At 35.3% G+C, this 27,986-nt stretch overlaps 1 protein-coding gene across 1 annotated transcript; it reads left to right on the top strand.

The window, feature by feature from the left end:
- The first annotated feature begins 14 nt into the window (after positions 1–14).
- Nop60B (dyskerin pseudouridine synthase 1 Nop60B) lies at positions 15–26,778 on the top strand. Its single transcript, XM_089252654.1, has 13 exons — positions 15–161; positions 2,317–2,372; positions 5,666–5,752; positions 7,952–8,293; positions 10,714–10,840; positions 13,034–13,164; positions 16,793–16,933; positions 17,751–17,871; positions 20,728–20,846; positions 21,940–22,043; positions 23,354–23,468; positions 24,755–24,874; positions 26,638–26,778. Exons 1-13 carry the CDS (start codon positions 128–130, stop codon positions 26,689–26,691), a joined length of 1,551 nt encoding a protein of 516 aa, XP_089108780.1. The 5' UTR covers positions 15–127; the 3' UTR covers positions 26,692–26,778.
- Positions 26,779–27,986: the final 1,208 nt, after the last annotated feature.

The raw sequence follows: 27,986 nt of genomic DNA, 5'->3' as shown, positions 1-27,986 counted from the left end.
CTGTTTCCCTTGAAATCGTTGGTGTGGAGGAAAGGACCCCGGAGTGTGCGCAATGCCCAAGAAAAACATCGAGTAACGCCGCAAACGGCAACACACGTGGTTTTTTTTGAAACATTGTTTAGCAGACATGGCTGAAGCTGAAGAGTTCGTCCTGCGGGATGGTATGGGTTATTTTATTCATATCTTTCACCGAATAAACATTGTTAATTAATCACGGTGTTCAACGAGGTGTCAATTTTTATTTACACCGCTACTTGATATCATTAATTTTTGTTGAAACGTTACTCGTTAATTAGTATGGAGTCGTTGATAAATCTTAAGTAAATATTGTGTTTGTCTCTCCTTTATACAAGATATAACTTTCATTAGCATACAATTGAGCACGTGTATGTCCCGTGAAGTTGTTGAAAATCAATTTATATGCTTTCAGTGTTACTTCCGGACCCCCAGCCACGACCGGGAAATTTCACGGGTCCCCCCCCCTCCTAATGGGGTAATATAATGTATAGAGCAAAGATACTCAACCTTCAGGAACGTGCGTGCCACTTCATTTATTTGAAAACATGTCACTCGAGCGATGTCGAACTGTGCCGCGGGCAACTAAGTTCTATGTGTCACTTAAGTGATCTGTAAATATGTCGCGGGCCACTTGGGCGATTTGGAACAGTGCCACGGGTCACTTAAGTGATCTGTAAATGGGCCACTGGTTGTGCGTGTGTGTGTGCTTAAGTGCTCTGGAACTGTGGGATAGGTCACTCGACTAGGTGGGACAGATAGAGATGACTTGATTTTTACAAAGTGTTTTAAGTTTTGGGCTACATTTGGCCGTGGGTTGAACATATGTAAGTATCTAGTGTGGAAAATTGAAATGTCAACTCAATGCCCCCCTGTCCAAGCGAGTCCCTGAGCCCCTCCGAAATTCGGGGGACCATTTATCTATTGGCCTTAATTCCCCCCAAAAATATGCTGCATTGTAGAGATCTAGCGTAGCAATATATCCATGTCCCCCACAAGGGGTGGGGCTGACATTGTCTCTGGACAGTTCTAGTCATTTTTTGTGTTTTGCATGTTATATAAATATTCACCATAGAAGGGACCGGCCTAAGAGTGCTGTAAATTCTGGGGCCCATGGATCTATCCCTTAACACCAGGCACCTTCGTCCGTTCACACAATGTTCGCCACATTCAACATTTCAGTGAGGTCCATGGCCACTAAAATTGTATTTTAGGCCTACTTATTATGAGGCCCTCTGGATGTGTCTGGGTGGACCACTGTATTATACAGCCTAAAGAGGATAGGAACTATGATTGTAATACAGGATCCTACAGGGTTGTCTTGAGTTATATAAGAAAAGAAGAAAAAAATTCTGGAATGGGGCGGGGGTGACGTATAGGGAGCAATGTTTTTTTCTTCTTACAATTCTACACTTACATAAAAAATAACCGCTAAATTATTCTTTTGTTCAAACCTCGAAAAACTCTTGAAACTTCCCAGAAATTCATGAGTTTTCCCACAAGGCTGCAGTTAAACTCTTTGGAATCAGCTCTGCATGGTCAGTGTCGTGTGCCGATCGCATGGAAAAAGTTTGAATGGTATGGTTGTATTGAAAATAAAAAACTAGGGACATTCCAGATAGCATAAAAATTCAGCGACAAATGTTTCGCATTATTATATTCTGCTCAGGAAAGTCCACAGGACCTACCTGGGGAAAGGGGAAGGTATTTTTCTTTAATTGATTGTAAAAAATTCACAAAAATGAAAAAAAAACGTTTGATTGGGGCTATGGAGGGGGGGTTGGTCCCAAAGCAGAAAGTTTAGCGCTGTTCTGCGACGAGCCCTCAGCTGACTGGAAATGTTCTGTGGTAAAAATCCCCATACATGTAATAGTGTGTTTTGCACTTTTTCTCAAAATTCTTTTAGATTGTTCTGCAGTAGTGTTAATTGTTCTGCGACCTACGTCGCAGATTTTGGCACATTCTACTTTCGGGGTGTTCGAACACCTGTCGAAACCTTCCATCCATTCGTCAAGAGCTGCAGCAATTTTCCCCATCCGCGGCCATCTGGCAATTCTATTTTATTCTTGTTGATGTAAACTGCTTACATTCTTTTCTGAAAATCCCTTTTATATTTATTTTCATACGGAATTTGATACAGGCAAAAATCCTCCAATGCTCATTCTCCAAAGTTGGCCACTAAGTCTTCGGTTTTAGGGATTTTTTAAAGTATTTTAGAAGATGTCAAATATATATTTCTCTCTAGTTTGCTGTATAACTAAAGTTACTTTTTTCAGATTACCTTCATCTTATTTATTTCAGATTCAGAAGAGTCAAAGAAAGAGAAAAAGAAGAAGAAGAAATCCAGATCACTAGGAGTGAGAAAAATTTTTCGTTCTTTCGAAATAAGCTTTTGGAACACAGTAATAACACAGTAGAACCTCTATAACAGACATCCATGGGACAAAATCTTGTCCACTAACTAGGAGTGTCCATTAATGTATAGTAAAATACATCAAGGCCCATCAGCCGGAGGTGTCCGCTAACAGAGAGTATCAGTTATGAAAGGTTCTACTGTAACAGTACAGTAAAAAAAAAGTTCATAATTTTAGGGAAAAAATTATTCTCAAAGAATTTATCTAAAAATAGTGTTTCTCTCGTTTTTAATCCATAAAATGATGTCACGAGTGTTATATAAATTGTCATCATTGTGTCATAAAACAAAGTATTTCATTTTTATGTGATAGTGGTGGGGGAGGGGGGCAAACAGCCAGCGTTCATTTGGTATTTCTACATCAAAAATCGATAAGATGATTTGCATCTACTTGGACCATATGCCTGATTAATTCTGTTTGTCCCGTTTAGGGTCTAATTGCAAATTTTTTTTGTTGGCATGATTTGATTTTTTGAGTAGTAATCATGGGTGCCCCCCCCCCCCCAGCATCGAAGGTAAAGCCGACTGATCTAATGTATTTGCATATATATGAATTCACATAATCATCGTGCCCCCCAGACTTTCAAGTCTATCTCCACCTATGGTGGTAATGACAGATGATTTAACCATCGTGTTTGTGGTGAGTTTGCATTGATCAGTGATGGTGTTCATAATGTCACATTTTTGCAAAGGGGAAAAATCCTTACAATTTTATAATTTATGAAAACCTCTATATATTGTGTTTTTTGAAAATCTCTAAAAAATTTACTTTGACACAGAATTTAGATCAGCATGAAGACCACGTTAACTCTAATTCTGCCAAGTTGGCAGCTATGCAGTAACGTGGGTCCTAATGCTTCCAATTTTCTTCTGGTCTGAAATCAGATTCTTACATTATTTTTTCATCTTTTTATAAAAAAAAAGAAATCCCTAAAAATCCAATAAAGTGTGCTTCTCTTGAATGAAAAATATGTAAAGAAAATATTATTTAGGTCTCTAAAGGTATTCTCAGGAAAAACATGGGAAAATTAGAATTTTTTTAAGGAAGGGAAATCAGCAATTGTTGTCAAATATGATACCGAAATTCCGAAATATTGAAGAATAGTCTATAAGGTTTTCGCGGCCATCATTTGATAAAAATTGTTTTTTCGGGTTCGAAGACCGTCGTCCGTTTGAGTTTGTTCTCAACGTTTCCCCAACACTAGTGGTTGGCATCATCAGGAAAATTGATAAACTGGACTTAAAAAAGTCAAGTTTTCCGGAGTCTCAGGTTGTATTTATGCACATAAGTGGCTTGAACTACACTATTGTTTTGCGATTGGTCAGTTGATTCTATGGCTAACAGCGTATTGTAAACAGTTGTTATGCTGGTAGAACCTGATTGGCCGAGAGATGTGGAGTTATCTGATTGGCTGTTGTCATCATTCTGTTGCTGGACCTTGAAGGGGAAGGTTCTTGTTCTTCTGAGAGCTGGTGTCCAGGATCTGCTCAATTTCAAAGTTTCTTCTCTTCTATTATAGCTGTTTTTGTGCTTGTATATTTCAATAGCCTCTCTGTAGATTCGTGGGAAGAAGTGGTCAACATTAGCTATTACCTGTGTTTTGCTGAACTGTACACTGTGGTTGTCGTAAAGCGCATGCTCTGCCACCGCCGACTTTTCTGTTTGGCCCATTCTGCAGCATCGTTCGTGCTCTTTTATTCTCGTGGCCACAGATCTTTTTGTGGTTCCAATATATACCTGACCACAGGTGCACGGTATTCGGTAGATCCCCGGTGTTGATAGAGGGTCACGGTGGTCTTTTGCTGATCGCAGCATTTCACATATTTTTCTGGTTGGTTTGAAAATGGTCTTTATACGATGTTTTTTCATGACCTTGCTGATTCTTGCCGTCACTCCGGGGATAAAAGGCAGCACAGCTTTTCCAATTGATTGTGACTGCTCATTTTCCGTTGGTGATTCCTTGATGGAGCGTAAGGCTTTCTTGATGTCGTCTTTCGTGTACCCATTAGAGCGGAAAACTGATTTTAAGTGCTCAATCTCTTTACCTAGATCTTTTCCTTCACATAGTCTTCTTGCCCTCTCGATCAAGGTTTTCAGTACGCCTCGTTTTTGGTGAGGATGATGATTGGAGAGCTTATGCACATATCTGTTGGTGTGAGTAGGCTTACGATAAATGCTGTGGCCTAAACGTTGACCTTGACGGCTGACCAGAACGTCCAAGAACGGGATCTGTCCTTCTTTCTATATTTCCATAGTGAACTTGATGTTCGGATGGATTCTGTTGAGATGGTCCAAGAATCGGTGTAAATTTTCTTCACCATGCCCCCAAACAACGAATGTATCGTCAACGTAGCAGAGCCAAATATTGAAGAATCTCTAAGTTTTTTATGTGATGAAATACTTTGATCGCACCAAAGAAAACCTATGCAAATAAAAGGGAAAAGTAAAGATTTTTACAGTGTTTTGGGTGACCATATGATTCATTTCTTGCAATGCTCCCATATTTTTTTTGCTGTCCCGATTTTTTTAGCAATAATTGGCAACTGTTTAATTTTTGCTTTATATTTGGTAAAAGTTAGATTTTCTGTACATAGGAATCCTTATTTCCCATATTTTTTCCTGAGAAACATGAACAGCCGGGAATTGCAAAGAATGGAAGAGTTTACTTTAGGGATTTTTCATTCAAGCAAAGTGGTATTTGAGGATTTTCAGGGGTTTTCCTATAAAGATACAAGAAAAAACCAAAAGAATTTGGTTTCCTACTGGAAGATTTCAATAAGGCTGAAAAATTGAAGGCTTCTGGATAAACCAAAAGCATTAGCACCTATGAGTATGAGATAAAGCCACTCTTATGACGAATAGTAATATTAATCTAAGTGGATGGGTGTATGTTCAAAAAATAGTAATGGGGGATGCATGTAATGTAAATGAGTTGTATGTAATGTATCACAACTGAATAATTTTCTTAATTTTTGAAATTGGTTTGAAAACTGTGATTCATATGCAGTAAAACCTTTATTAACGGACACCCCTCATATGCAGCCACTTGTTTTTTATGGTCTAATAATAATTTCTCGTTGTATAATGAAAGTATGCATTTAAATTTTCAAACCCTTGATTAATGGTCACCCTTGTTTTATGGACAAATCTTTTTATCTAACCTGTGACTGCAAAAGAGTTGTGGAAGTGAGGTTTTTAATAATGATTTTGAATAAAAATTTATATTTTATTTGTAGGATATCCAAGCAGAGAAAACATTTGCCCTTGAGCCATCAGATGATTTTCCAAATCTTGGCACAGAAGACTGGCCACTTTTATTGAAAGTAAGTTTTGAATTTTTTCTTTTTCCATCTCATTTCATTCAGGCTTACATAGATTTTGCCTCTTGCATCCCAATGTTTCATCCCTAGTACATTTTTCTGTCCCGTCCACGTGTGTGATCAAGTAAGTGACCGTATGAACGACCACGTGCAGGATCGTAGAAGCGACAAATTGAAGAAGTGGGTTACTATATCAGTGGGTGAGTGAGTGAATGGGTGGCCATAAGAGTTAGTGACAGTATGTGACTTTATGAGAGACCAAGTGAGTGTGGTCGCTAATGTGATCAATCATACGGTCCCTCAATGATCATTCATCTACTTATATGGCCACTCATCAGTAATCTGTCCGGCTAAAATTTTGGTCTGTTTTCTGGAACTTTCTCTAAATTCTGGATCTGATAAATGGACCATTAACAAAATAAAAATGAATGAAACCATAAATGTGGCATTTCTTTTGTTATAGAGTAATTCTTGATTATTTTGCTGCCCACAAAATTACTTATTTGCCAAAATTAATGATTATTTTCACAAAAACAGGACCCTAGAAAGAAAGTGGACAGACCCTTGCTGATACAGTTACTCACCCAATCACTTAGTCACTCACACTCAGACACTTACTTGGTTGCCCACACAGTCAGTTACACAACTAGAACAACCAAAATGTCTGGGGCAATATATACCGGAGCCAAATGTCAGAGGGGGGGGGGGGTGACATTTTCAGATCCCTTTCATTCGGCATCCATTGGCAAGTTAAACTGGTATTTAGGTATTTGCATTACGCTTTCGAAATGATTTGCAGCTTATTTGTATTTTTGGCTAGCATGAATACACATAGAGCTTACTATAAGCTGGTGAATCATTTATTGATAATACTGAACAACAAATCTGACAAATCTTCTGCAACTGATGTAAAAATTGCCATTATTTATGTAATTTGGTTTGCTGAACATGAATTGAACTATAAAAAATGCTTTGGTTTTTCGTCTGAAATCGTACTTGATAGATATATAATATAATAATGCAATACAATATGTTGAATACAACATAAACATGTGAAAAACAAAAATATATAGAAAAAACAACACAGAAATACAGAAACTTGCCCAATATATGAAGGCGACACATTAATATGCAAAAAACACAAATGTATTATTGCAATAATTGTTAGAGTTCATTTATCGGCATCCGACACATACTCTGTTCTGCTTTGCACTGGTGTTGAACATAGAAAGCATCCCTGACTGACCAATGGTAGTTTGTCATCAAGGTTGACCACTTTTTCACTATACAATAATGCCAGTAAAGCACTTTTTAACTGTTGACTGTTTAATATCTCCAAAATGAGAGCCAATAAAACTTTTTTGTGATAATATTCGTGTTCAGCAGAACAAAACCATTGAAAATTGTGTATTTTTATCTCAGATGCAATTTTACTGTTATCTGATGTAATTTGTAATACAAGAAACACAATAGAAATTTACTTGCCCATTCAGAAAGTACATCTCCAACTATTTGCATGGTTTGAGGTCTAATTGTAACATCAGAACTTTCAACACAAATTCATCTGTTCCAAATTACTTCGATTTTGAAATTGTCTATTGTATAATATAAGCTGCCATTCATCTCCTAGACTTCCAAGAAATTCTAATTCTTCCAAAAATTTTTATTGTGATTTTAAAAATGCTTTATCCAAAGAATACCCGGGAAAAATCTGTCGCCTGTGCCTCTAAAATGACATCGCATATGCACAGTAAATTGTAACCATTATGCCAGAGATTACAAAGAAATGTTTCAGTGTTGAATTCTGAAGAAAATAAATTCATCAAACAGCTCCAGTCATTTTGGCCTCTCCACACTCAAATCGGAAAGATGATCTCATATCCTGGATGATTGTGCATCTCTTTTATGTTAGTTTGTTCCATTTTTGGGCCGATTAGAAATTTTTCATTGCTGTGATTTTGAGTGTAGTTTTGATAGGTAATTTGACGTTTGGAGCAACAGTTGGGGATGGCTAGTATGATGTCACGTGGGAGTCCATACAAAGTCATGTTATAATACCAAAACGTCTTAGGGAATCTCTTTTAAGTGTGATTTTTATGGCAAAAAATCAATTCTGCTTTTAACATGCATGAATAACTATGTTCTGTGTATGTATTATGCATGGAGGTTCTTATATTGTATCAACTATTTTTTTCATTTTAGTATTTTGACAGACTTAACATTCGAACGTGCCATTACACTCCTATTCCAGCAGGAAGCTCGCCTTTAAAAAGAGATATTCAAGAATACCTGAAAACAGGAGTTATATACCTCGATAAACCCTGCAATCCTTCATCCCACGAAGTAGTGTCTTGGATTAAAAAGATCTTAAGGGTTGAAAAAACTGGCCATAGTGGGACTCTTGATCCTAAAGTGTCTGGATGTCTCATTGTCTGTATTGAGAGAGCAACACGCTTAGTTAAATCACAACAATCGGCTGGAAAAGAGTATGTTTGTGTGTTCAAACTCCATAACGCTGTGGAAGATGTGCAGCAAGTCCAGAAGGTAAATTGTCCTGAGGTTTTGTTCCAAATTACTTCTTATATGTATATATATAAGTAATTTGGATATATATATTTTTTATAAAGAATCACTAGAAAGAATTTTTTGTAATTCATTTTATGATTAAATGGGTCTTCGAGCCTTATAAAAATTAGAATGAAATTGATGTATCAGCTGTAGAGTTTGCTGTCAGTGTTACAAAGGGAAGTTGTCCTTATATCACTAATTTTCTGTGTATTATCCGCAGTTGCAAATTTGTCAATTTCGAGAAAAAATGTGATTGTATAGTATGCAGCTGCATATAATTTTCATATGCAAATTTCATTTATCCATAAGGAAATATTATGGAATGAATCATTTTGTGATGTTTTTGTAAAAAAAAGTATTGTTTTCATAAACTAAAGAAATGGTCATTTCAGTTCCTAGCTCTCAAAAGAAGAAAAAAATGCTACAGATTAGATGCAGGCGCGTATAATCCACCTAGAAAATTTGATTTTTTTTTAAACAAAAACATCTCTCTTGGTTCCCAGTGACCTGAAAATGAAAAAATGGTTGAGTGATCACTTGAAGTTGTCAAAACTAATATTGACCAGATTGAAACCAGTTTTAACTACCAACCACCACCTGCTCCTGCTGGGATGCAAGAACTGCCGAAACGGTTCTCTTTCTACATGGTGCGCTGACACACAGAATCCCTGCGCATTAGTGCCAATTCTGATTTTGTATGCAGAGCTGATGTTCGTGTCAATTACCTGTAATGCAGGAAAAGGATGTGTGTAAGTTTTTTGTGTGGGGAGCATGCTCTTTTTTTCTGAGGCAAGGCGAAAACTATGGAGGGGAAAACACACACACACATATATATATATATTGTTTTCCCCCTTTCCCACCATCTATCGTAATCGTGCTATCTCCTGACCTTAGAACACTGAGCTATAACTCAGTGCCTTGGAAAGTAGTTTTACTGCTTTAAAGTACAAAAAATGTCCTGTACTGTTATTAATATAACCCTCTTCGGCTATCAAAGAATAGGCTGAAATATCTACTTGCTTCCTTGAATGAAGGGCTGTGTACTGAATTTTATGATTTCGGAGAGTTTTTTTTCTCCAGCTAGTTTTATACTGAAAATAATGGTACTTTCGCAGCTAGCTGCGTTCACTGACAGTGTATCTATGGTTTAAACTCGCTTTGTTTCCCACAAGATTGCACATGCACCTTTTGAAAAATCATAATCGAATCTCGTTTTAATGAATACTGTTATAGCAAAATTCTTGTTGCAACGAACATTTTTCTAATCCTTCAGATATGTTTATACAAAAACAATGAAAAAACTTGGAATTCCTTTATAACGAAATTTCATATAACGAAGTGGTTTCTCTGGTCTCGTGGAGTTCGCTATAACAGGATTCGACTGTATATGTGATTGTGCCACTCGTTCAAATTATCAAAATTTTTCAGAGATTGTTGAACTTCCAATCACCGAAATCTAAAAACTCCAGCTCAAATACCCTATGCGGCCGTGTGATTATCATTGGCAGTTGCTGGTCGTGACAATTTCACGTTGTTGAAATCCAGGTTTGACACCTACAGACGGGCAAGTAGCTTGAGAAAAAAACTACCCACACCAAACTTATTTTTGCCATTCCCAACTATGTTATTTTTTGATCTGCAAAGCTTTTCATCGCCGTTCTATCTTAGATTTATCCCCCAAAGCAGAATGTGCCAAAATCTGCAACGTACGTCACAGAACAATTAGCATTACTGCAGAACAATTTGGAAGAATTTTAAGAAAAAGATTATTACATATATGGGGATTTTTATCACAGTAAATTTCCAGTCAGCTGAGTTATTCATCGCAGAACAGTGCTAAACATTCTGCTTTGGGGGATTTGGCAGCGTCCCATGCAGCTACAAGGCCTAAAGAGCTGTCCCAGGATTGGCGGAGATACACATTATTATTTTCATGGAACTCTTATTAAATTCTACACTTTTTGCCATAGGATGAATAAGATTTTGGTATTCAAACAGTAAATTCTTGCTCCTAGGCTTCCAGTATGCATGTGTATATTTTGGGAAAAAAATCAAAATAATATCCTCATTTCAGTAATGCATGTTTTACCAAATTTCAGAAAAATTTTAAATGGACTTTAATTTGTGAAGGAACTTTATGTAGAATTATCTGTTTTAACCATTTTTGGCAAAATTTTCAGCATGTTATGGGAAAAATTACCCCTTAAATTGCGGATAAGCCTGTGTTCCATTTTTAATTTTGCTCCAAAAATGAAAGTTTGTTGCTTCAAGATGGATAAGTTGCACTTGCATCCCTGCTCCTGTCAAAACTGATACAACTGTGCTTTGATGTTATCATAATCTCCGGTCTAAGTCATAAAATACTATCACTTATTAGTCTTTTTTTTCTTTTAAAGAAACTGGAAACTCTTACTGGTGCTTTATTCCAACGACCTCCGCTAATATCAGCTGTGAAAAGACAACTTAGAGTACGAACTATATATGAAATGAAGCTATTGCAATTTGAAAAAGAAAAGAATATTGGTTAGTATTTTTCTTTGCTTGTTTAATATTCTTTTTTTTTATTGAAATCATTCTATTTCCATTGAAATACAGTGAATCTTCCATAGGTGGCCACCTCTATTCCGCAGCCAGTTTTTCTCAGAATGGACAATAGGCTCCATAGACATAATAAAAAAAATCACCCCTATTCCACAGCTACCTCTGTGTGTGATCAGTGGTTGACCTATCCATGACCACTTCTCTATAGATAAGAGTTTAGGCGCCTGTCTGTAGGACCGGTTGTTCAGCTCCATTATTAATGATAATAACAATCAGAAGGTTTTTAAATAAATACATGTTTAATTTGGTGCGGACACATAAAAATGAAGGACATCACATAACAATGGTTGCTTGCCGAGTGCGAAGAAAAACATTCAATTTTTATCGCAACTTGCGTTGCTAGGTAACAAACATTCCACCAGGAAAATGTGAAGCACGGCGTCTTCATTTTTCCGCAATCGGTAAAAGTTCAAGTAGAGGTCGCTGCAAGAAAAACAAATTTTTATGAGTTTTTCTTCCCAATGCTTTCCGAGCTGATATTTCTCTTCGTATAACTGTATAATCTTTATACATCCGCATAAAAACCTTTTCAGACCAATCAGATTTTCTGTTCATATGTGACACTATCAGGTTGGAAACATTTGTAAATAGGATGACAAAGAGGCTAATGCTATATGGTTGCTGCTGGCTGATAAGACAGTTTAAAAATCTGCTGCTGGGGTGACAGGGTAAACCAGACAAATAACCTATGATCTTTATTGAATAGATAGAAGATATGGCTTTGTCAATGCTTTCTTCACTTTTTCTAGCATGCAGAGATTCAGTAGAACGACAATGCCAGTGTAAAAAAAAAAGGTGGAAGAAACATATGCAGTGAGATAGACAGGTTTTTTTCTCATCCTAGAATATTAAGGAAACTAATATTTTCTAGATATTATGCTCTCAGAAAGAAAAGTCATCTTGTCTCCACCAGCATCTTTCTACTGTCCCACCTGGGGGCCATCTCTTGAAGTTAAGAGAGGCTACCAATGCCTCTACTTCAACGCCCCATGCCACAGTGTGTGAAATAAGGAGGACAGGGTTGTTTCTCGAGTGATGTAGATGGTAGCATGCTTGCCCAGTATGCAAGAGGACCTGGTTTAAGTCCCGGCGGAGATAAGATGACTTTTCTTTCCGAGTTCACCTCAGCATAACATTCAGGAAATATTTTTTTTAACATATGCAGTACTTGCCATAAGGAAAGAACAGATCCATGATAATACAGATTAAGGAATTGATCGGATGATCTGGTATTTCCAGTTCTGCATAAAATACAGTGAAATATTATCATAATGATACTGGGCCAAGAAAAAATATAATTGCAGAGGGAACATTATAATCATGTGCCATCAAATTTATGCTGCTGTTGGCATCTTTTCTAAATCAGCATTGTTAGTACCACCAAAAAATGTGCATTTGAGTATTTATTCGCTGAATAAATACTCAATATAGAACATTTTAATTCATTAGCTGATAAAAGAATTTTTTTGGATTTATTGCTCTTTTAAAAGGGTTTATCGCAATACTTTGGTGTATCACACAAGCGAACACTTTCAATGATTAGGTCATGTCCAATACAGATATTATTGAACGTCCTAGGAAGAACTGAAACATGTGATGAGTTTAAAAATATATTTAAGGACATTTCGAGCAAAAAATGAATAAAAATAATGTTTTGGCAGTTTCTATATTTTTTAAAGAGTATTTTTAGGGGTTTATCATAGTGAAGAATATATATATATTGTATCGAGAGGAGATTTGAAAACTATTGTAGAGGAATTTATTGTTGTAGCGAGGTTTCACTTTACAATGGGAAATTTCGAATACAAAAGATCTGGTTTTTTTTTTGGGTAGTGTAAATAAATGGAGCAAAGATTTTTTTGGGACATTGAAACAGATTATTGAACAGGATCAGTCTTATTTAGACAGATCCCTCCCCCTAAAAATGTGTTTTCCCTGCCATACAACCTCTATTCGGCGATCACCTCTGCAGACTGACACTTTTTTACAGAATGCTGAGTGGCCGTCTTAGAGGAGTTTCACTGTACTTGCGCTTGCTTTTAGTATATCATTTAGAGTTTGATGTCATATGAGGATGAAAGCATGTTTCTGATTATGCATTTATTATTTTATCAGGCATATTCTGGGTGAGCTGTGAGGCAGGCACCTATGTTCGTACAATATGTGTTCATTTGGGTCTTGCGCTCGGTGTTGGTGGTAATATGCTTGAGCTGAGAAGAAACCGTTCTGGAATCAGAGATGAAAAGGTGCTTTTTTTTTTTCTCCCTCTTGAGTTCCCATTTCGTTTAGTATGTTCCAAATATGTTGTAAATTTTTATTTGTTTTTCTCATGTAGTTATGGATATTAATTATTTCTTCAGCCATCTTGTTGGACAGCTTGTGTATTATGACTTTTGTATTTATCAGTAATAATCCGTTGCATTATCTTGACTGAAAAAAATAGTGAAGCTGCAGACAAATAAGTCATGGGGTCGTGACCTCGGGTTGTATTATGAAAATAATTTGTTTTTACATGTGCCATTACCTTTCTTATTTTGGTGGTAGAATTATGGGACACCCTGTATACAAGACAAAATAAAAAAATTAGAAAAGATGTGAAAGACAATCTGGGTTGCCAAGAAAATGTGACTGGGATTTTTATTCAAAAATCAAGTTATAAAGAGTATGCAAATGTGATTAATTGCATTAATGAAGAAATCACTGAATTTTTTGGCAGCAACCTGTCATTTCTTTCTTCTCGCATTGAAAATAATATAGTGGAACGTTTAACAAAAAACAGATTTTTGTTAAACTGAAAATCTTAAAATTTTAACACTTAAAATCTGTTTTCTGTTCAGGGTGGTGCTTTGAAGAATTTTTTTTATATTTGAGACACAATCAAAAAATTAAATGATTCAAACTACAGTAGACTCCCGATAATCCAGTTTGCACTGATCTGGTCTGTTCAGTAACCCAGCATTTTTTTTTTTTCGAGAATGGAAGAGGAAAACATGTTACTAAAAAAAATCCAAGAGCAAATACGACGTCATACTATACAGGTACCAAGGCCAAATAAAACTTGTTTCCAAAATTTTTTCCTGTATTTAGCTCCCAAAATATTTAATTTACTTCCTCAGTTAATAAAAGAACAATCTTCATGTACATCTTTTTTTATCAATTTAAAATCTTGGTTGTTAACTCAAGAAGATTTAAATTATCTGTTTGATATTGTAATGTAATCTTCTTTTATCTTGCATACGCTGCTAAATGCAAATTTTTTTTGTTTATCAATTCCATTCCTGTTGCCACTTATTTCTTGGTGTTATATGTATGTGTGTTTTTTTTTCTTTTTTTCTCTCATTATTTATGTTTAACAGATATGTATCAGATATTGTTTTGTGGGCTCACAAGCTTGCTTAGCCCCTAAATGTTTTGTTACTGTGTTTAAAAATCTTAAATAAATAAAGGAAAGGAAATTTGAAGAAAAAAAAAATACAATGACCATACCTCCAGTTTAATTGAACAAGGCATATGGAAACGGGACAACTCGTGTCAAAACTTTTTCTTTCCCACCCAACTGGTTGCAAAATGTCCAATCTGCCATTTCCCTTTTCCATATATACCCAACTATGTTCTATAACAATAGTTTTGCTTTAAGTTAAAGTCCTGCATTCATTATTGTTATTCAGCCATTATGAGTAGGTGGAATAGAACTGTCTGATTGGTTTCAAGAATTGATAATTTTTTTAATATACAATATATCCCATAGATCCTCTGAGAAAGTCTATCGGCTGAGTAACTGTAACTGACCATGAACTGAAGGAAGGGGGATTTTGTTTTTACATTATATTAAATGTCATGTAAAAACAATTTGGAAACTATTGTTAGGTGGGTCATTGTAAAACAAAATTCATGCGTTCATGGATTATAGTTACTACTACTTACAGGTCACGTAGGGCATTGTGAATTGAGTGCAATGATTGTCAATAAGGAAAGAGTACACCTCTAACCTCCTATATAGTCTTACAGGTTGATAATGGTAATTTATCGGGAAAAAAGGTCAGGTTTTCTCTACCTCACCATCCAAATATGCATAAAAAATTTTGATGAAAAAAAGAGAACTGAAATCCTGAAAATTATAAACAAATTTTTTCCCTCATGTTTATGATATTGATCCATTCAGTACTTTGCAAAAGTCATAATATCCAAATCTTTACATTATCCATGATTCTAATAAGCATCATCTACTATATTATTCAAATGGACTTTTTCAACTAATTTCCATTAATCAGGCAATTTTGATAATCCAGCATACCCTGGTCTGATATGTGCAGGATTAGCGAGAGTCTACTGTACTCTATCTTGCATGAGTGGGGGTGCACATAAACTCCCCCCCCCCCACAAGAGAAAATCGCACACTGTGAGGTCCGGCGATCTTTGAGGCCAGTGATGTTTAACTGAATCTCTTCCTGTATGGCCAATTCATCATTTAGGAAATAATTAAATTAGGAACGTGATTGTTCAAAAATTCTCAAACGTCCAAGCTCCAGTGTGGTGGCGCCCTGTCCTGTTAGAAAATGAAGTCACCCGAATCGATTTATAACTGTGGGAAAAACCGGTTTTCAAGCATATCAAGATATGTGATTCCTGTAACAGTGGTCTCTATGAAAAAAGGGGCCATACACCTTTCTCCAAGAAATTGCACAAAAAACACTAACTTTGGGTGAGACTCTCTCATGCTGTACAATTTCATGCAGCTGCTCCATACTGCATATTCTAAAATTGTGACAGTTGACCTTGCCACTTAGATGAAAAATAGCCTCGTTACTAAACGCTAAGCATGTTAAAAAATTGTCATCTTGTGACCATTCTAAAGGATGAATTCACAAAACTCCACACGTTGTTCTTTTTCATCTGTATTAAGAGTTTGCAGAAATTGAATCCTGTATGGTTTCAAAAACAAATGCCATAGCAAAACACGCCGGGCAGATGTTACAGGAATGTTAAGTTCCCTACTGGCATGGTGAGTGGATTTCTGTGATTGACGTGCGAAACTGTCGGATGAGCTCCACATTTTTGTCTGATATGCAGGGATGGCCAGTGGATTTACAGGCCATACAGATTCCCTTTACACAGACAACCCGTGTCTCAGAATTGTTTATGCCATCACCTAATTGTCTTGAGCGGTAGGAATTTCAACACAAGGGTATTGTCGATGAAAGGCACAATGAACAGTTGTTACTGACTCGCACTTCGCGAAGCTTAGAACACAAAAACAATTTCTGTTGCGCAGTCACCATCTTGACAAACACTGAAGTGGCGGTCGAAGGAAGAGTGTTAGTTGATTTGTTTTGAAGCACCCTGTATAACTATATAGGCCTATAGGTATGACAATCTTTTACAGAAATTTTCTTTAATTTCGGCTGTCCCAACTTTTTTTTCATAAGAATTAGTTTCTCCCCCACAGTATTTTCAATGAAGCTCTCATGAGATTTTATTCTTTACTGAAATCAAAGATTAAGATTACTTCTATAACTTATGAATGATACTATGATAATAATGACCATAAAAATAAATATTTTGCATATTTCTTAAACTTGAACAATTAGTTAGTGAATAATTTTTTTGTCTACTAGGATTTGCGGTATGGCTTAATTTCCCGCCATTGGCAATTTTACAGTGAGAGGGGGAGGGCATTTATTTTTTATCAATTTGTCTCTTCAGACATCTCAACAAATGAGCTTTCTCCTATAATTTGCATCAAATCTTGGGGGAATTACTAGTCTTTGCACATATTTCTTAATTCATAAAAGGAACTGTTTTTCAATGTATATTAAACAAGTTTTATATGATAAAATGTAGACAAGAGTTATCTCATTTTTTAATTTCATGCAGGATCTAGCTACGATGCATGATGTGTTGGATGCTATGTGGCAGTATGATAACCATAAAGATGAATCATATTTGAGAAGAGTCATTCATCCAATGGAATCTCTTCTGGTGTCACACAAACGCATCATTTTGAAAGACAGTGCGGTAAGATAAAACAGTTATGAAAGTTCGAAAATAGAAATATGAAACTTTTTCCACCAAAGTAAATATCTGGGAATTTCATTTGATGATACTGATTTAAATAATTTACTCTTTAATCTAAATATGTGCCCCTCCCTAAGTCTTTTGCATTTTTCATGGCTCTAAATCTGCTACTCACTTCATAAATCTGGTGCTTTCTACTCAGTTGAACTTTGTCAACATTTATAGATAACGAAACTGGTTTTTACCTACTAGCACCAGACAGACTTTGTCAGCATTTGACGAAGAAGAGAATTGAACTCTGTTGAACTATAACCTTCTAGTATTTCTTTTCACCTTCTGCAACATCTACAAAATGCCCTTTGGCATGAGCAGATTATTCTGCTTTGCATGATGAGGAATAATTACCATTTTTTGCAGATTGTTCCATCCTTGGTTGATAAATAAGATGATAGGAATCAAAATAAAAACTCATTGAATTTATAATTTGGTGACTTTTGCTTCATGTTACAAAATCATATTTTCTCTAAATTTTATTTTTTCCTGGTATTCAGAAACGAGACCAAAAGCTGTGTGCATGTTTTTACATATTGAATAAATTTTTGTGTTTACTTTTATGAATATTTAGAATAAAGGCATGACAGACTATTTTGACAGTTTAAAATTTATATTTCCCATCTGTTTTTCCTTCTGTCGACTTTCTACTTTTGAAATGTCATAAATGCAATGCTGATATAAAAGGAACTGTGGTATAATATACTGCATTACCTTACAGCTTATTAGCAGACATGTAAAATATAGAAAATTTTATGTTCATTAGGTGAATGCAGTTTGTTATGGCGCAAAAGTAATGCTGCCTGGTGTACTCAGGTATGAAAATAACATTGAACTGAATGAAGAAATAGTTATAATAACCACCAAAGGTGAAGCTATTGCGCTGGGTAAGAATATTAGGATGAAGTCATTGTTACTTATTTGTCTTCAAGTGTATAACTCGATCGTGTAACCCAGGAATTCACAACTTTTTCAGTTTGCAGGCCAAACATGCATATTTTTACCGCTCTTTGGTTAATATATGAGTGGCTTCATATCAAAGAAGAACGTTTGTCAAAAAAATCTAAATTGAGTTAGTTTCCTGTCAAATTTTTCTGTTTTGAATGGTAAAGATCTGCTTCTATAAATAACAGATATTTTCGAGAAGCCACTCATATAAGGTGACCATATAACTTGTCTTTTATAGGACATTTTAGTTATGCAGTCCTGATTTTCTATAAAATGTCCCGTATTTTTGACAAAGCTTAATTAATTTTTATTCCTTTTTCAAAGGAACGATTGATAATTATTTTCATAACTTATAAGTACAATAAAACCTCTTTTGTGGTCATTGGTGAGACAAAAAAAATTGTCTGTGAAAGAGGGGTGATAGTTAATCAGGGGTTTGAAATGCATATTTTTATTAAAGGGGAAAATATATGTCGCTTCTTAGGGGTAGCCGTTAAGAGGCGTTTTACTGTATATTAATTTCACATATTTATCAATTTATCACATATCATCTGCACCCGTGCTAATTAAACATCTAAATCTAATTCCATATTCAGACCTGCCAACTCTCCGGATTTTTCATCCTTCCTCCCGCTCTCCGGATTTTTAAAAATTTCTCCAGATTTTCGCGAGTTTTCACGTTGTTGTGACATTAGTGAAAGTAGTCGTCGTTAGGGAAAACACCCATAGAGGACAGCCGTGGTCATTTCCATCGAGAAGCCGTATAAAAAAGTCTTGGTGACCACATTTAAGCAACTGGCAAAGACTTTAAGTAGCTTTTATCGGCAATCATTTATCAGGGGCATGACCTTGGTTGCCGAAATTCCTGTATAATCGTTATTGTATTCCATTAACAGCCATGCGGTAAACACAAGTTTTTTCGTCAGCAGCTTTGTATTTTATAATTTTATAGTTTTATAATTTTATAATTTTTTAATTGTTTCCTCCAATTAAATATGTCTTCAGAAAGAAAATATAAAATTTTAAGCTATATACAGCTAAATATAAAGCTTTTGAGAGTTCATATACTCAAGATTATCAATCACTGATAACATCCACGAAAGGAAACTTTAAGTTTTATGAACAGTATACGTAAATGTGATTTCTCTATTCTGCATGGAAAGACTGACATGGAATTATATTCTTCTGGGGGGGGGGGCAATGGAACTTTTTCATCATTTATTTAAAAAAAATGTTTTTGAAATTTTTTTTTTGTGATTTTTTTTTTTTTTTTTTGATCGAGTCTATGAGTGGTGGGGGGGGGGGGGGGTACTCCCCTTCGAAAGAATTTCCGGATTTCTGAATTCCAAAAGTTGGCACGTCTGCATATTATAAAATTACACATTTTTTTTGTTAAATATTTTAATTCATTACGACTTGAAGCAGCTTTCTATTTCCTGCCACTGGGAACTTTCCAGCAATTAAAGAGATTAATTGGCAACTTTACTTACTTTTGAATTTTTTGTTGTTGCAATAATTGATGTCTGTGTGGATACCGATTTCCTCTATTTTTATGAAGGGAGTGCACACCTGATGTAACCGAAATATTGACTTCCAAAATGATTCTCTCTCATATCCAAAATCGTTCTGGCTTGCTCATATTTTTTCATTTGGAGATAAATTGTATTGTAATCATTCATTATTGGAAATGTGCAATACATTCAGTATTGAATAGTGTTTGCCAAGAAATGTATAACATGTATATTGGAGCGCTTTGATGATGACTTTGGAAACTCATGCAAATTTAAATTGAACATAAGTTTTGTTGTCTTGAATTGTATCTTCTCTGATTGTTTTGATTTGAAATTGTGTGAATATTTATCAAATTTAAATGAGATATATATATACAGAACTTTGTTTCTAAATACAGTCAACGTACGATTTTACGAATCCATACAGATGGGATAAACTAATTAAATTCGTGAAATTGAAAGTTCTTAAATGGGAAAGATGTTGAAAGGAATAGTATATTGTTTGAGACCAGAAGATTAGTTCATAAAAATGTGTTTGTAAATTTTTAAGGTTAGTAAAATCAAGCATCGACTGTATACTGTATCCCCACCCCCCATGCCAGAAGCATGAATGTGCAAATTCTTGGGGTGGGGAAGAACACAGGAAATGACTTTCGAATGTTTGCTTTACCCATGGTACTCTATGTAAGTTACTTTCCTAAAATATTTAACGTGCTTCAATATAGATGCACATTCACGTTTCTGTCAAAACTTGGATAGCTATATCAGGAATCGAACCAGGTGATAACAAAAGGTGAAAATGTGCATATTCTTGTTTTTGGCGTGGGAGAGAGAAGGTATATTTATTTGTTTTCAAATTATAAAAATATCAAATTGTTTTATTGTTTAAGATGAATTGGCACCCGTGCTAATTAAACATCTAAATCTAATTCAATATTATAAAATTAATATTGGTGAAGCTTACAAGAATTATATTCCTGGGAACATCTTCACATGGTCAAGTGCCAGTTACTAGAGATTAATTACTGTTTTACATGTTACAGATGTTGAAACAGTTAGGTTTTTGAACACTTCAGTTAGTCAGTTTAACTGTATCAAATTATGAGATGAAACTAAACCATTTCGAATCTCGTTTTTGTTAAAACATCTTTTTACAAGTCATAAATTCATTTCAAATTCATCTGAATTTGATTATTTTCAAATTTTCATTTGTAATTTGGTTTTTAATTTTTATTTGAGATTTGTAATAGCTACATAATAATTATGAATCACTTAATATTTTAGCTATAGCATTAATGACGACTGCTACAATAGCTGGATGTGACCATGGTATTGTTGCCAAACTGAAGAGAGTAGTTATGGAGCGTGATACGTATCCTCGTAAATGGGGATTGGGCCCTAATGTGAGTAAAAACAAAATTGTTTCGGTGGTTTTTTTTCCATCTTAGTTTTATTGTGAGTACAGTTGAACTTTGTCTCTAAGTAGATCTGTGGTATAAGTTGTATTTCCTGAGTTATGAAAAAATTGTTTTGGATGCTGTGTGTTGTGAGATTCCCTTTAAATCCCTAGTTCTTGATGAATCATGATTCCATTTGCTGGCATGATTCAATGAAAGATAAATCATGCATATGAGATGATCCTCAAAAGCAGTGGTTCTCGACCTGGGGGGCCGCATGGCCCTCTTGCAGTCCTGAGATATTCAAGGAGGGCACGACAAGTGCCCCCCCCCCCGAATAACTACTTATTAGATATGAAAATTATAAATTTAATTCTCTCTAAATTTGATCCAATAATTACAAAGGGACTCACTCGTTCATGAGGGTTGGAGGCCCTGGGTAAGTTAGGAGGTCCACAAGAAGAAAATATGGTCTGAAGTGGGACATATGGGCTAAAAAAGGTCAAGAACCACTGCTGTGAAGTCCTGCTGCATAGACAAGATCATGGATTTAAAGCTGATTCACTTGATATTGAGCCCTTGACAACTTTTTCTCCCCTGCAAAGGAAAAAATTACACGCACTTGCCCTCTTTTAGGGATATACAGTGTGGGTTAAGGAGGGTTCATACATTTTTTGAGCAGCAAATGGAGAAAACTCAGAAATCTTAGTATTATGCAAACAAACAGGATTTGGAAGGGGAAAAACCCCTTATTTTTGGTGAAATTACTAGTCATTTCACTTTCTCCATGAAAATTATGGGTATGAGTTTTGAAATTTCTATAATTGCTTTTTTTATTTCTGTGTGATTATATTCATGGTTTGCACTAGGGCCTGGCATGCCCAGGGCATATAAAAAAAAATTGACCTGTCGTATTTTTTTCAACAATTTGCCTAACACTAGCATATAAAAAAATTTGATTTGGGCATTTACATTATTGGGAGATTTGTCTAGTCTTGTGTGGCTTGTAAATTTCTGGAGAAAGCAATGTGTTATCAAACTTGTTATAAAATTGACTATCGTATCGTCTGAGTAAACCATTGAAAATATTTTTCTGCAGGCAACATTGAAGAAGAAAATGATAAAAGAAGGCCTCCTAGATAAGCACGGAAAACCTGTAGAGGGTACACCTCTTGACTGGGCCACCAAGTTTTCTGTAGATGAGTGAGTGTATTATGTGTTATTCATTTCATGATTTTTTTAGATGTCAAGTATAAGTAATTTATTACATGGTTCCAATCAACCTGGAAAATCTGAGAAAGAAAAATGGAAAATGGCCATAAAAGTTGGGAAAATATGTAGGCCTATATAAAATTGATTTTCTGTGTATGTTCTGTATACAAATCTACAATTTTTGGCAGATCACCAAATTTTACACAAATACCAAATGGCCTGAATTGAATGATAGGTTGCTTTAAAAGTTCTTGACTTCAGACAGTTCAGACTTGGGCAAAAAACTGTTTGGAAACAATGGTTATTTGGCCCCACTAATGATTTTTAAAATGTTTACCATGGTTCCTCAACAAATCCCTTTTCAATGGTTTGTTACTTTTTTAATACAACCAGTAAACCCTGTAAAGGGAGTTCTGTAAAGGGAGGAAAAAAAACAACTAAAACTAACTTGAAAAGAAAAATTCAAAATTGGGAAGGTCAAGATTTCAAATTATATTTATTTCTTCAGTTGGTCATTAACCCTAGAATACTAACTAAAAATTCTAACCTATACCTGGAGGTATAGGCAGTTAACATGCAGTTTTTTAACGTAGGCAGTTAACATCAAAATTTTTTTAGTTAGTATTTTAGGGTTAACAAGTTGGTCAAAAAATGATCAAGGAGATTTTTCTGCGAACCCTCGACTATTACTGGCAATTGCTAACATAAATGTGATTGAATTGTCATTTGTCTAGTTATGTTTGTTTATCACTGCTGATATTTAAATTGAAAAAAAAACTTGAATCAAATAAATTTTTCCCTGCAACATTAGCTGCCAAATCTTTTTTTGGGAGCCCTCTCCCCCAAATTTTCACTCCCCATCTCTCTCACATCGCAAGGACCTGGGTTCGAATCCCACCGTCAGCACAGCAGTAGTGAGCGAGCTAAAGTTGGTTTTCTGTGACTTTGAACTTTGAGGTGCAAATGCAAGCTAATCTTCCTGTTAAAAAGTCGCCACAGAGAACAACAGACCTACAATGGTACAAATATTCAAGTAGTTTTGACAGGCTAGTTAAGTAGCTTGTTGGACTTTGGCTCGAGGCAAAAAAACTTTCAATTTGAGTATCCAGTCATGCACCTTGGACACCTTTTAATGCTGGTGTGGGAACCTTTTGCACCACAAATTTTTCTTCAGATTGATTAACAATGGCTGTGAAATCTGTTTCAATTCCATAATAATAAAAAAAAATTATGTATTAGCTTTAAAATGAATATTTTATCATCTAGTGTTATCAAATTGTTAATATTTTTTTTCATCGTAGATCTGGAAAAGTGAAGAAAGAAAGAATTTCAATCACTCCCATGAAGCCTCTGGCAGCAGAAGGCGAAGATTTTGGTGATGTGAATATCAAACAAGAATCTGAAACTTCTAGAAAAGTATGTTTTCTTGATGTGCTCATGATCATTCAACATTTTTCTTTTGTTTGATTGAATTGTACTTTAAGAGTTGTTTTATTATATTTTATTGTAATAGCTTATTTGAAGTTCGTGGTTTGATGTATTGTTAAAATTGGTGACCATATTGTGGTATGTGACGATTTCCTTGTCTCAACTGGGATCAAGAAAAAGTATCACGAGCAAACACAACAAGAGTCGAGAATATGAACTCTAATTATTTTACTTCAATTAACATTATTCAAATTTAGATGACAAATTTTAACAAAATATTTAGAATATTTTCACCATCAGTCTCCTTATCCCACTGATATGATGTTCTCAGTCCATAAAAGTCAGGTCAGCTCAACACATACTAGAAGTTCGATGAGAGCTCAATACCATGATGGCGGTTCCTTTAGTTCCTTATACCTTGTGAAACAAAACAGCCTGGAATTCAGGTACATGCCATCATTGGGACTGCTACATCATCGATTAGAAACACGGACTCTCCACGTAGAGTCGGAACAGCACCTGCGACAAGTGACAAAGACACCAGCTGAAGTGACGCAATATTTCAGAATTGCTGCTGTAAGGGTTAAGTCACTTTTTTTTATTTCAGCCAAATTTTTTTCATCCCATCTGTGTCTGCATAAGAGGGGGGTCACTGTTTGTATAGATGATACAGTTCAAACAGCAACAACTGAGAAAAATTGCATTCTTGAATTATGCTATGAGAACAGTGAAAAATACCTCTACATATTACTAAGCAGTAACAACTCCTAACTCTTGCTTATATGCTCCCTACAAAACTAATCTTTAAAATGCAGATATCTCAAAACATGGAAGTTTGAGTCATTGCCTTTTTAAACTAGGCTGTCAATATATGCTTACTGAATCTGGTAAGTTCTGTTAGTCAGGTATCGAGTATGGTTTCATTTTAAATATGTATTCTAATGAGTGAAAATAAAATAAAACTTCTACAACACAAGAGCAGGGGTCTGAAAATGCAGGTCTATTTTCGGACCCTTCGCAAAATTCTGGATTTATTGGCATTTTTGTGATAAATTAACTAAATTATTTTGCTTTCGACAAAATAATTTTAACAAAAATTGTACCTTACAAATAAAGTCTGGACAGACTCTTGAAGAAGAAACAAGAACCCTCTTAAAAGTTAGTCACCAGGAAATTAATTGAAATCATTGTTTTGGCAATATATTTTCATTGTTTCTCCCCAGTTTTAATGCCATTTTTTTAATGTCATTTTTTAATGTCTATTGATAATTCAGCGAACTGCAAGTGACAACAGTAGTGAAGCATCACCAGACACAGAAACTGCTTCCTCATCAAAGAAACATAAAGAAAAGAAGAAAAAGAAAAGCAAAGTCGAATCAGAAGGATCAGAAGAGGTATGAAATTTGTCACAATGTATAATGTATCCCGTGCTTGAATGATTCATATCATTTTCAAACTGCAGATACTGTGGCAGTACTTTGCTACCTTGATAGTAAATACTATTACTCAACCACACATACTCGTCCACATTCCTCTGCGGAATTTCGAACAAATTGGTACGTGTTGTGACCCTAGCGTGAAGTTTGTTTCTGTGTGACACTTTTTATGTGTACTGCTGTCATAAATTTTTCTGTTAGTGAAATGCAATGATTGAATAATTCTACTGTTGTAAGTCTGTTGCTCTCCGTTGCTGAACTTTTTATGATAGCAGACACTGGGAGGCTTGCATATGTTTTGATGGGTGCAGTAGCCCATGTTAATGAGATGTGAGTTCAATACCAGATTTGTCCTTGTCAGAATCTTTCCTGACGCAAGGTATAACAGAAATGGTGTTGATATGACCACCATTATTGATTTCACAAGCATCTTATACATATTCTTCTGCAGATTTCTAATGAATTGGTACATGCAAGAACGTATTGTGTGTATGAGTGGTGTTAACATGATTATATTGTTAGAGTTCTAATTGTTTTGTGTCGAGGTATTATGTGCAAGCTCTGTCTGCTCTCTGCAAAAAGTTTTTTTTTTTTAAATCAGACTGGCTCTCACTAATGTCTCAAAGTTGATAAACCGCAGAAAACTTGGGCTGTGATAGACCAGACACACCTGGCTTCCCATCTTGGAGATAGCACAGGGCAGCATTGATATGGCCACAGAACACATTGCTACTTCAGGAAGTCCCTTACAGAGGGGGTTAGCACATCTACCCTCGGAGAGAGCCATTTAGATTCTATAATAAACTGTAGGTCCCAGTCTAATTAACCCTCATTTATAGAAAATGACAGTGGTGTGACAAAAATTATCAAATGACCCATGGTTAGCACACTTGCAGTGAAAATTTTGTGAATGCTTTAGGGCATGGGGGTCTTAAACAGACACTCTCAGAGATTTCATGGATTCCATGAGATTGGGTGAGAAAACAATTACCTCCTTGTTTTTACACTGCTATATATACTGAATAGTAGACTTTTGTATGAGTAGACTACAGTAGACTTATGATAATCTAGCACATATCGAACCAGAATAGACACGATAGCCAGGTCAATAAAATACTCGCCTAAAGTACCAAAGGATGTTTAAAAGTGTTAAAAGAGTTCAATCCTCCTCTCATCTTTGCCAGAAACTTCCCTGACGGAGAGGTACAACAGAAACGGTGACGTGACCTCGGAAAAGGATTGCTACTGCAGGGAGTCTTACACAGAGGGGTTGTCCATTTTAATAATATTAACTTTTGTGCACAGAAATGCAACATGTTTTAGTCTCAAATGCTCATATACAAAACCCACCTAAAAACATCAGACTACTGGACGGGGTGGATTATCGAGAGTCAACTGTATTATTTCGTAAAAAGGAAGTAGTCTTTTAATAACGGAAGGGACATTGTTTTTTAATGACATTATAAAGAAGGTTCTTTAACATTAGTCTCTATAGGAATGAGCTGCACCCACTAATTATTGACGTTATAGCCAAGGTGTCGATACAATGGAAATCATTATAATATAGTTTGATTATGTTTAAAATCTAGTGCCATTTAATTTTTCTGGAAGTGATAAATCAAATCAATAGTTATAAAGTTTTGTTTGATACTTTTCTTGTTTCATTTCTAGTTCTATCTTTTCACTATTATAAATATGAATCAATTTGCAATAATTTTTAGGAAACTGAAAAAAAGAAGAAAAAAAAGAAAAAGAAGAGTCTGCCTGACGAATGAAGAACTTTACATCGGGAAAAATCACTAGAACCATTTTTATATCATCTATTGCATGGCAATGATCAATAAATCATGTTCCTTGTTAAAGCATGCATTTTTTTTCCCCTGTGCATTGGTTACAGTCAGGGTTTCCAGCAACCTGAAAAGAAGTCTGGAATAAAAAATGACGAAAATTATGGGAAATGTAAAATACTTTACAAAAGTTTGGGAAATATGCAAATATTTGATAAAAGTCCAGGAACAATTCTGTAAAGGGGAAAATTTTTTTTAAAAACAAAAATTTGGAAGTTGAGATTTTGAATATTTCTTTCTGCCAGAATATTGGTTGGGTCATGGGGAAGTTGGAAAAATGATCAAGTAGGTTTTGCTGGTAACCCTACAATTGTGAGTAAGTCTCAAATTTATGTTACTCTACTCTGTTGTTCCAGAATCTGATTTTGAGTTTCCCTCTGAATTTAGATCAGTGTTGAACCTTTTTACTTCAGACTTTCAAGTAGCTAAGTTCCCAATGGTCAGATACTATAAAACAGTGTTTCTCAACCTTTCTGAACCCAAGGATTACTGAAATTAGACGGAACACTGATGCATATTATGTGGGGTTAATCTTTGTTCAGTCCTATGCGAGTATTAGATGCATACAATTCAGTAATTTCCATTTTGTTAGAATAAAATTTTTTGATTCTTCCCACATACCACTTATTCCATCTCCAACGACCACTTTTAGTCTGCGGACCATAGGTTCAGAAATGCTTCTATAAAGAAATTCCTTGCTTGCTTAAAACTATAGTGGGGCTGGACAAATTCCAGGTTGCTGTGGCTATAAAAAAAATTGATATATTGGCACCTAAAATTTTCACGTAAATTATTAAATTGTAGACTGAGAGCAGCGCGAAATATTTGGAATTCATAACAGTATATCTACCAATATATTAGAGGGTCACTACTCCCTGGAAAAAAAAAAGCATTTTAGACCTTTTTCTTCATGTAAATCTAGAATTATTTTTGGATTTGTCCAGCCCTGAACTGTAGCAATCTAAATCTTTCCAGTTTTCAAAGTGCTCTGAACTTACCAATACTTGATAAAAAAAATATAAGTTTTATTTGGTATAATTTTTGATGATAGCAAACTGTAACACAAGCAGCTTGTGTAAAGCAATTGATAATTAATTCAACCCCTTAATAGGCTTTTGGCAGCAAATTTGGACGATGTAGAGTTGAAGTACCAGTAGGGGAAAATCTCAAACTGGTAGTACTGCTAACATGATTTAGGAAAAGAGAGGAGTAGGTTTTCCTGT

Source organism: Pholcus phalangioides, unplaced genomic scaffold, assembly GCF_987345545.1.
Source record: "Pholcus phalangioides strain wild (caught in Gottingen) unplaced genomic scaffold, Ppha-v1.0 ptg000030l_1, whole genome shotgun sequence".
Classification (NCBI taxonomy): Eukaryota; Metazoa; Arthropoda; class Arachnida; order Araneae; family Pholcidae; genus Pholcus; species Pholcus phalangioides.
This window is presented reverse-complemented; position numbering and strand designations above follow the sequence as displayed.

Excerpts from the sequence above, each read along its gene's own strand:
- Nop60B (XM_089252654.1), top strand. The coding sequence starts at position 128 with ATGGCTGAAGCTGAAGAGTTCGTCCTGCGGGATG. Across the intron at positions 5,753-7,951 it reads ACTGGCCACTTTTATTGAAA|TATTTTGACAGACTTAACAT; the intron begins GTAAGTTTTGAA and ends TTTTCATTTTAG. Across the intron at positions 17,872-20,727 it reads AGGTGAAGCTATTGCGCTGG|CTATAGCATTAATGACGACT; the intron begins GTAAGAATATTA and ends TTAATATTTTAG.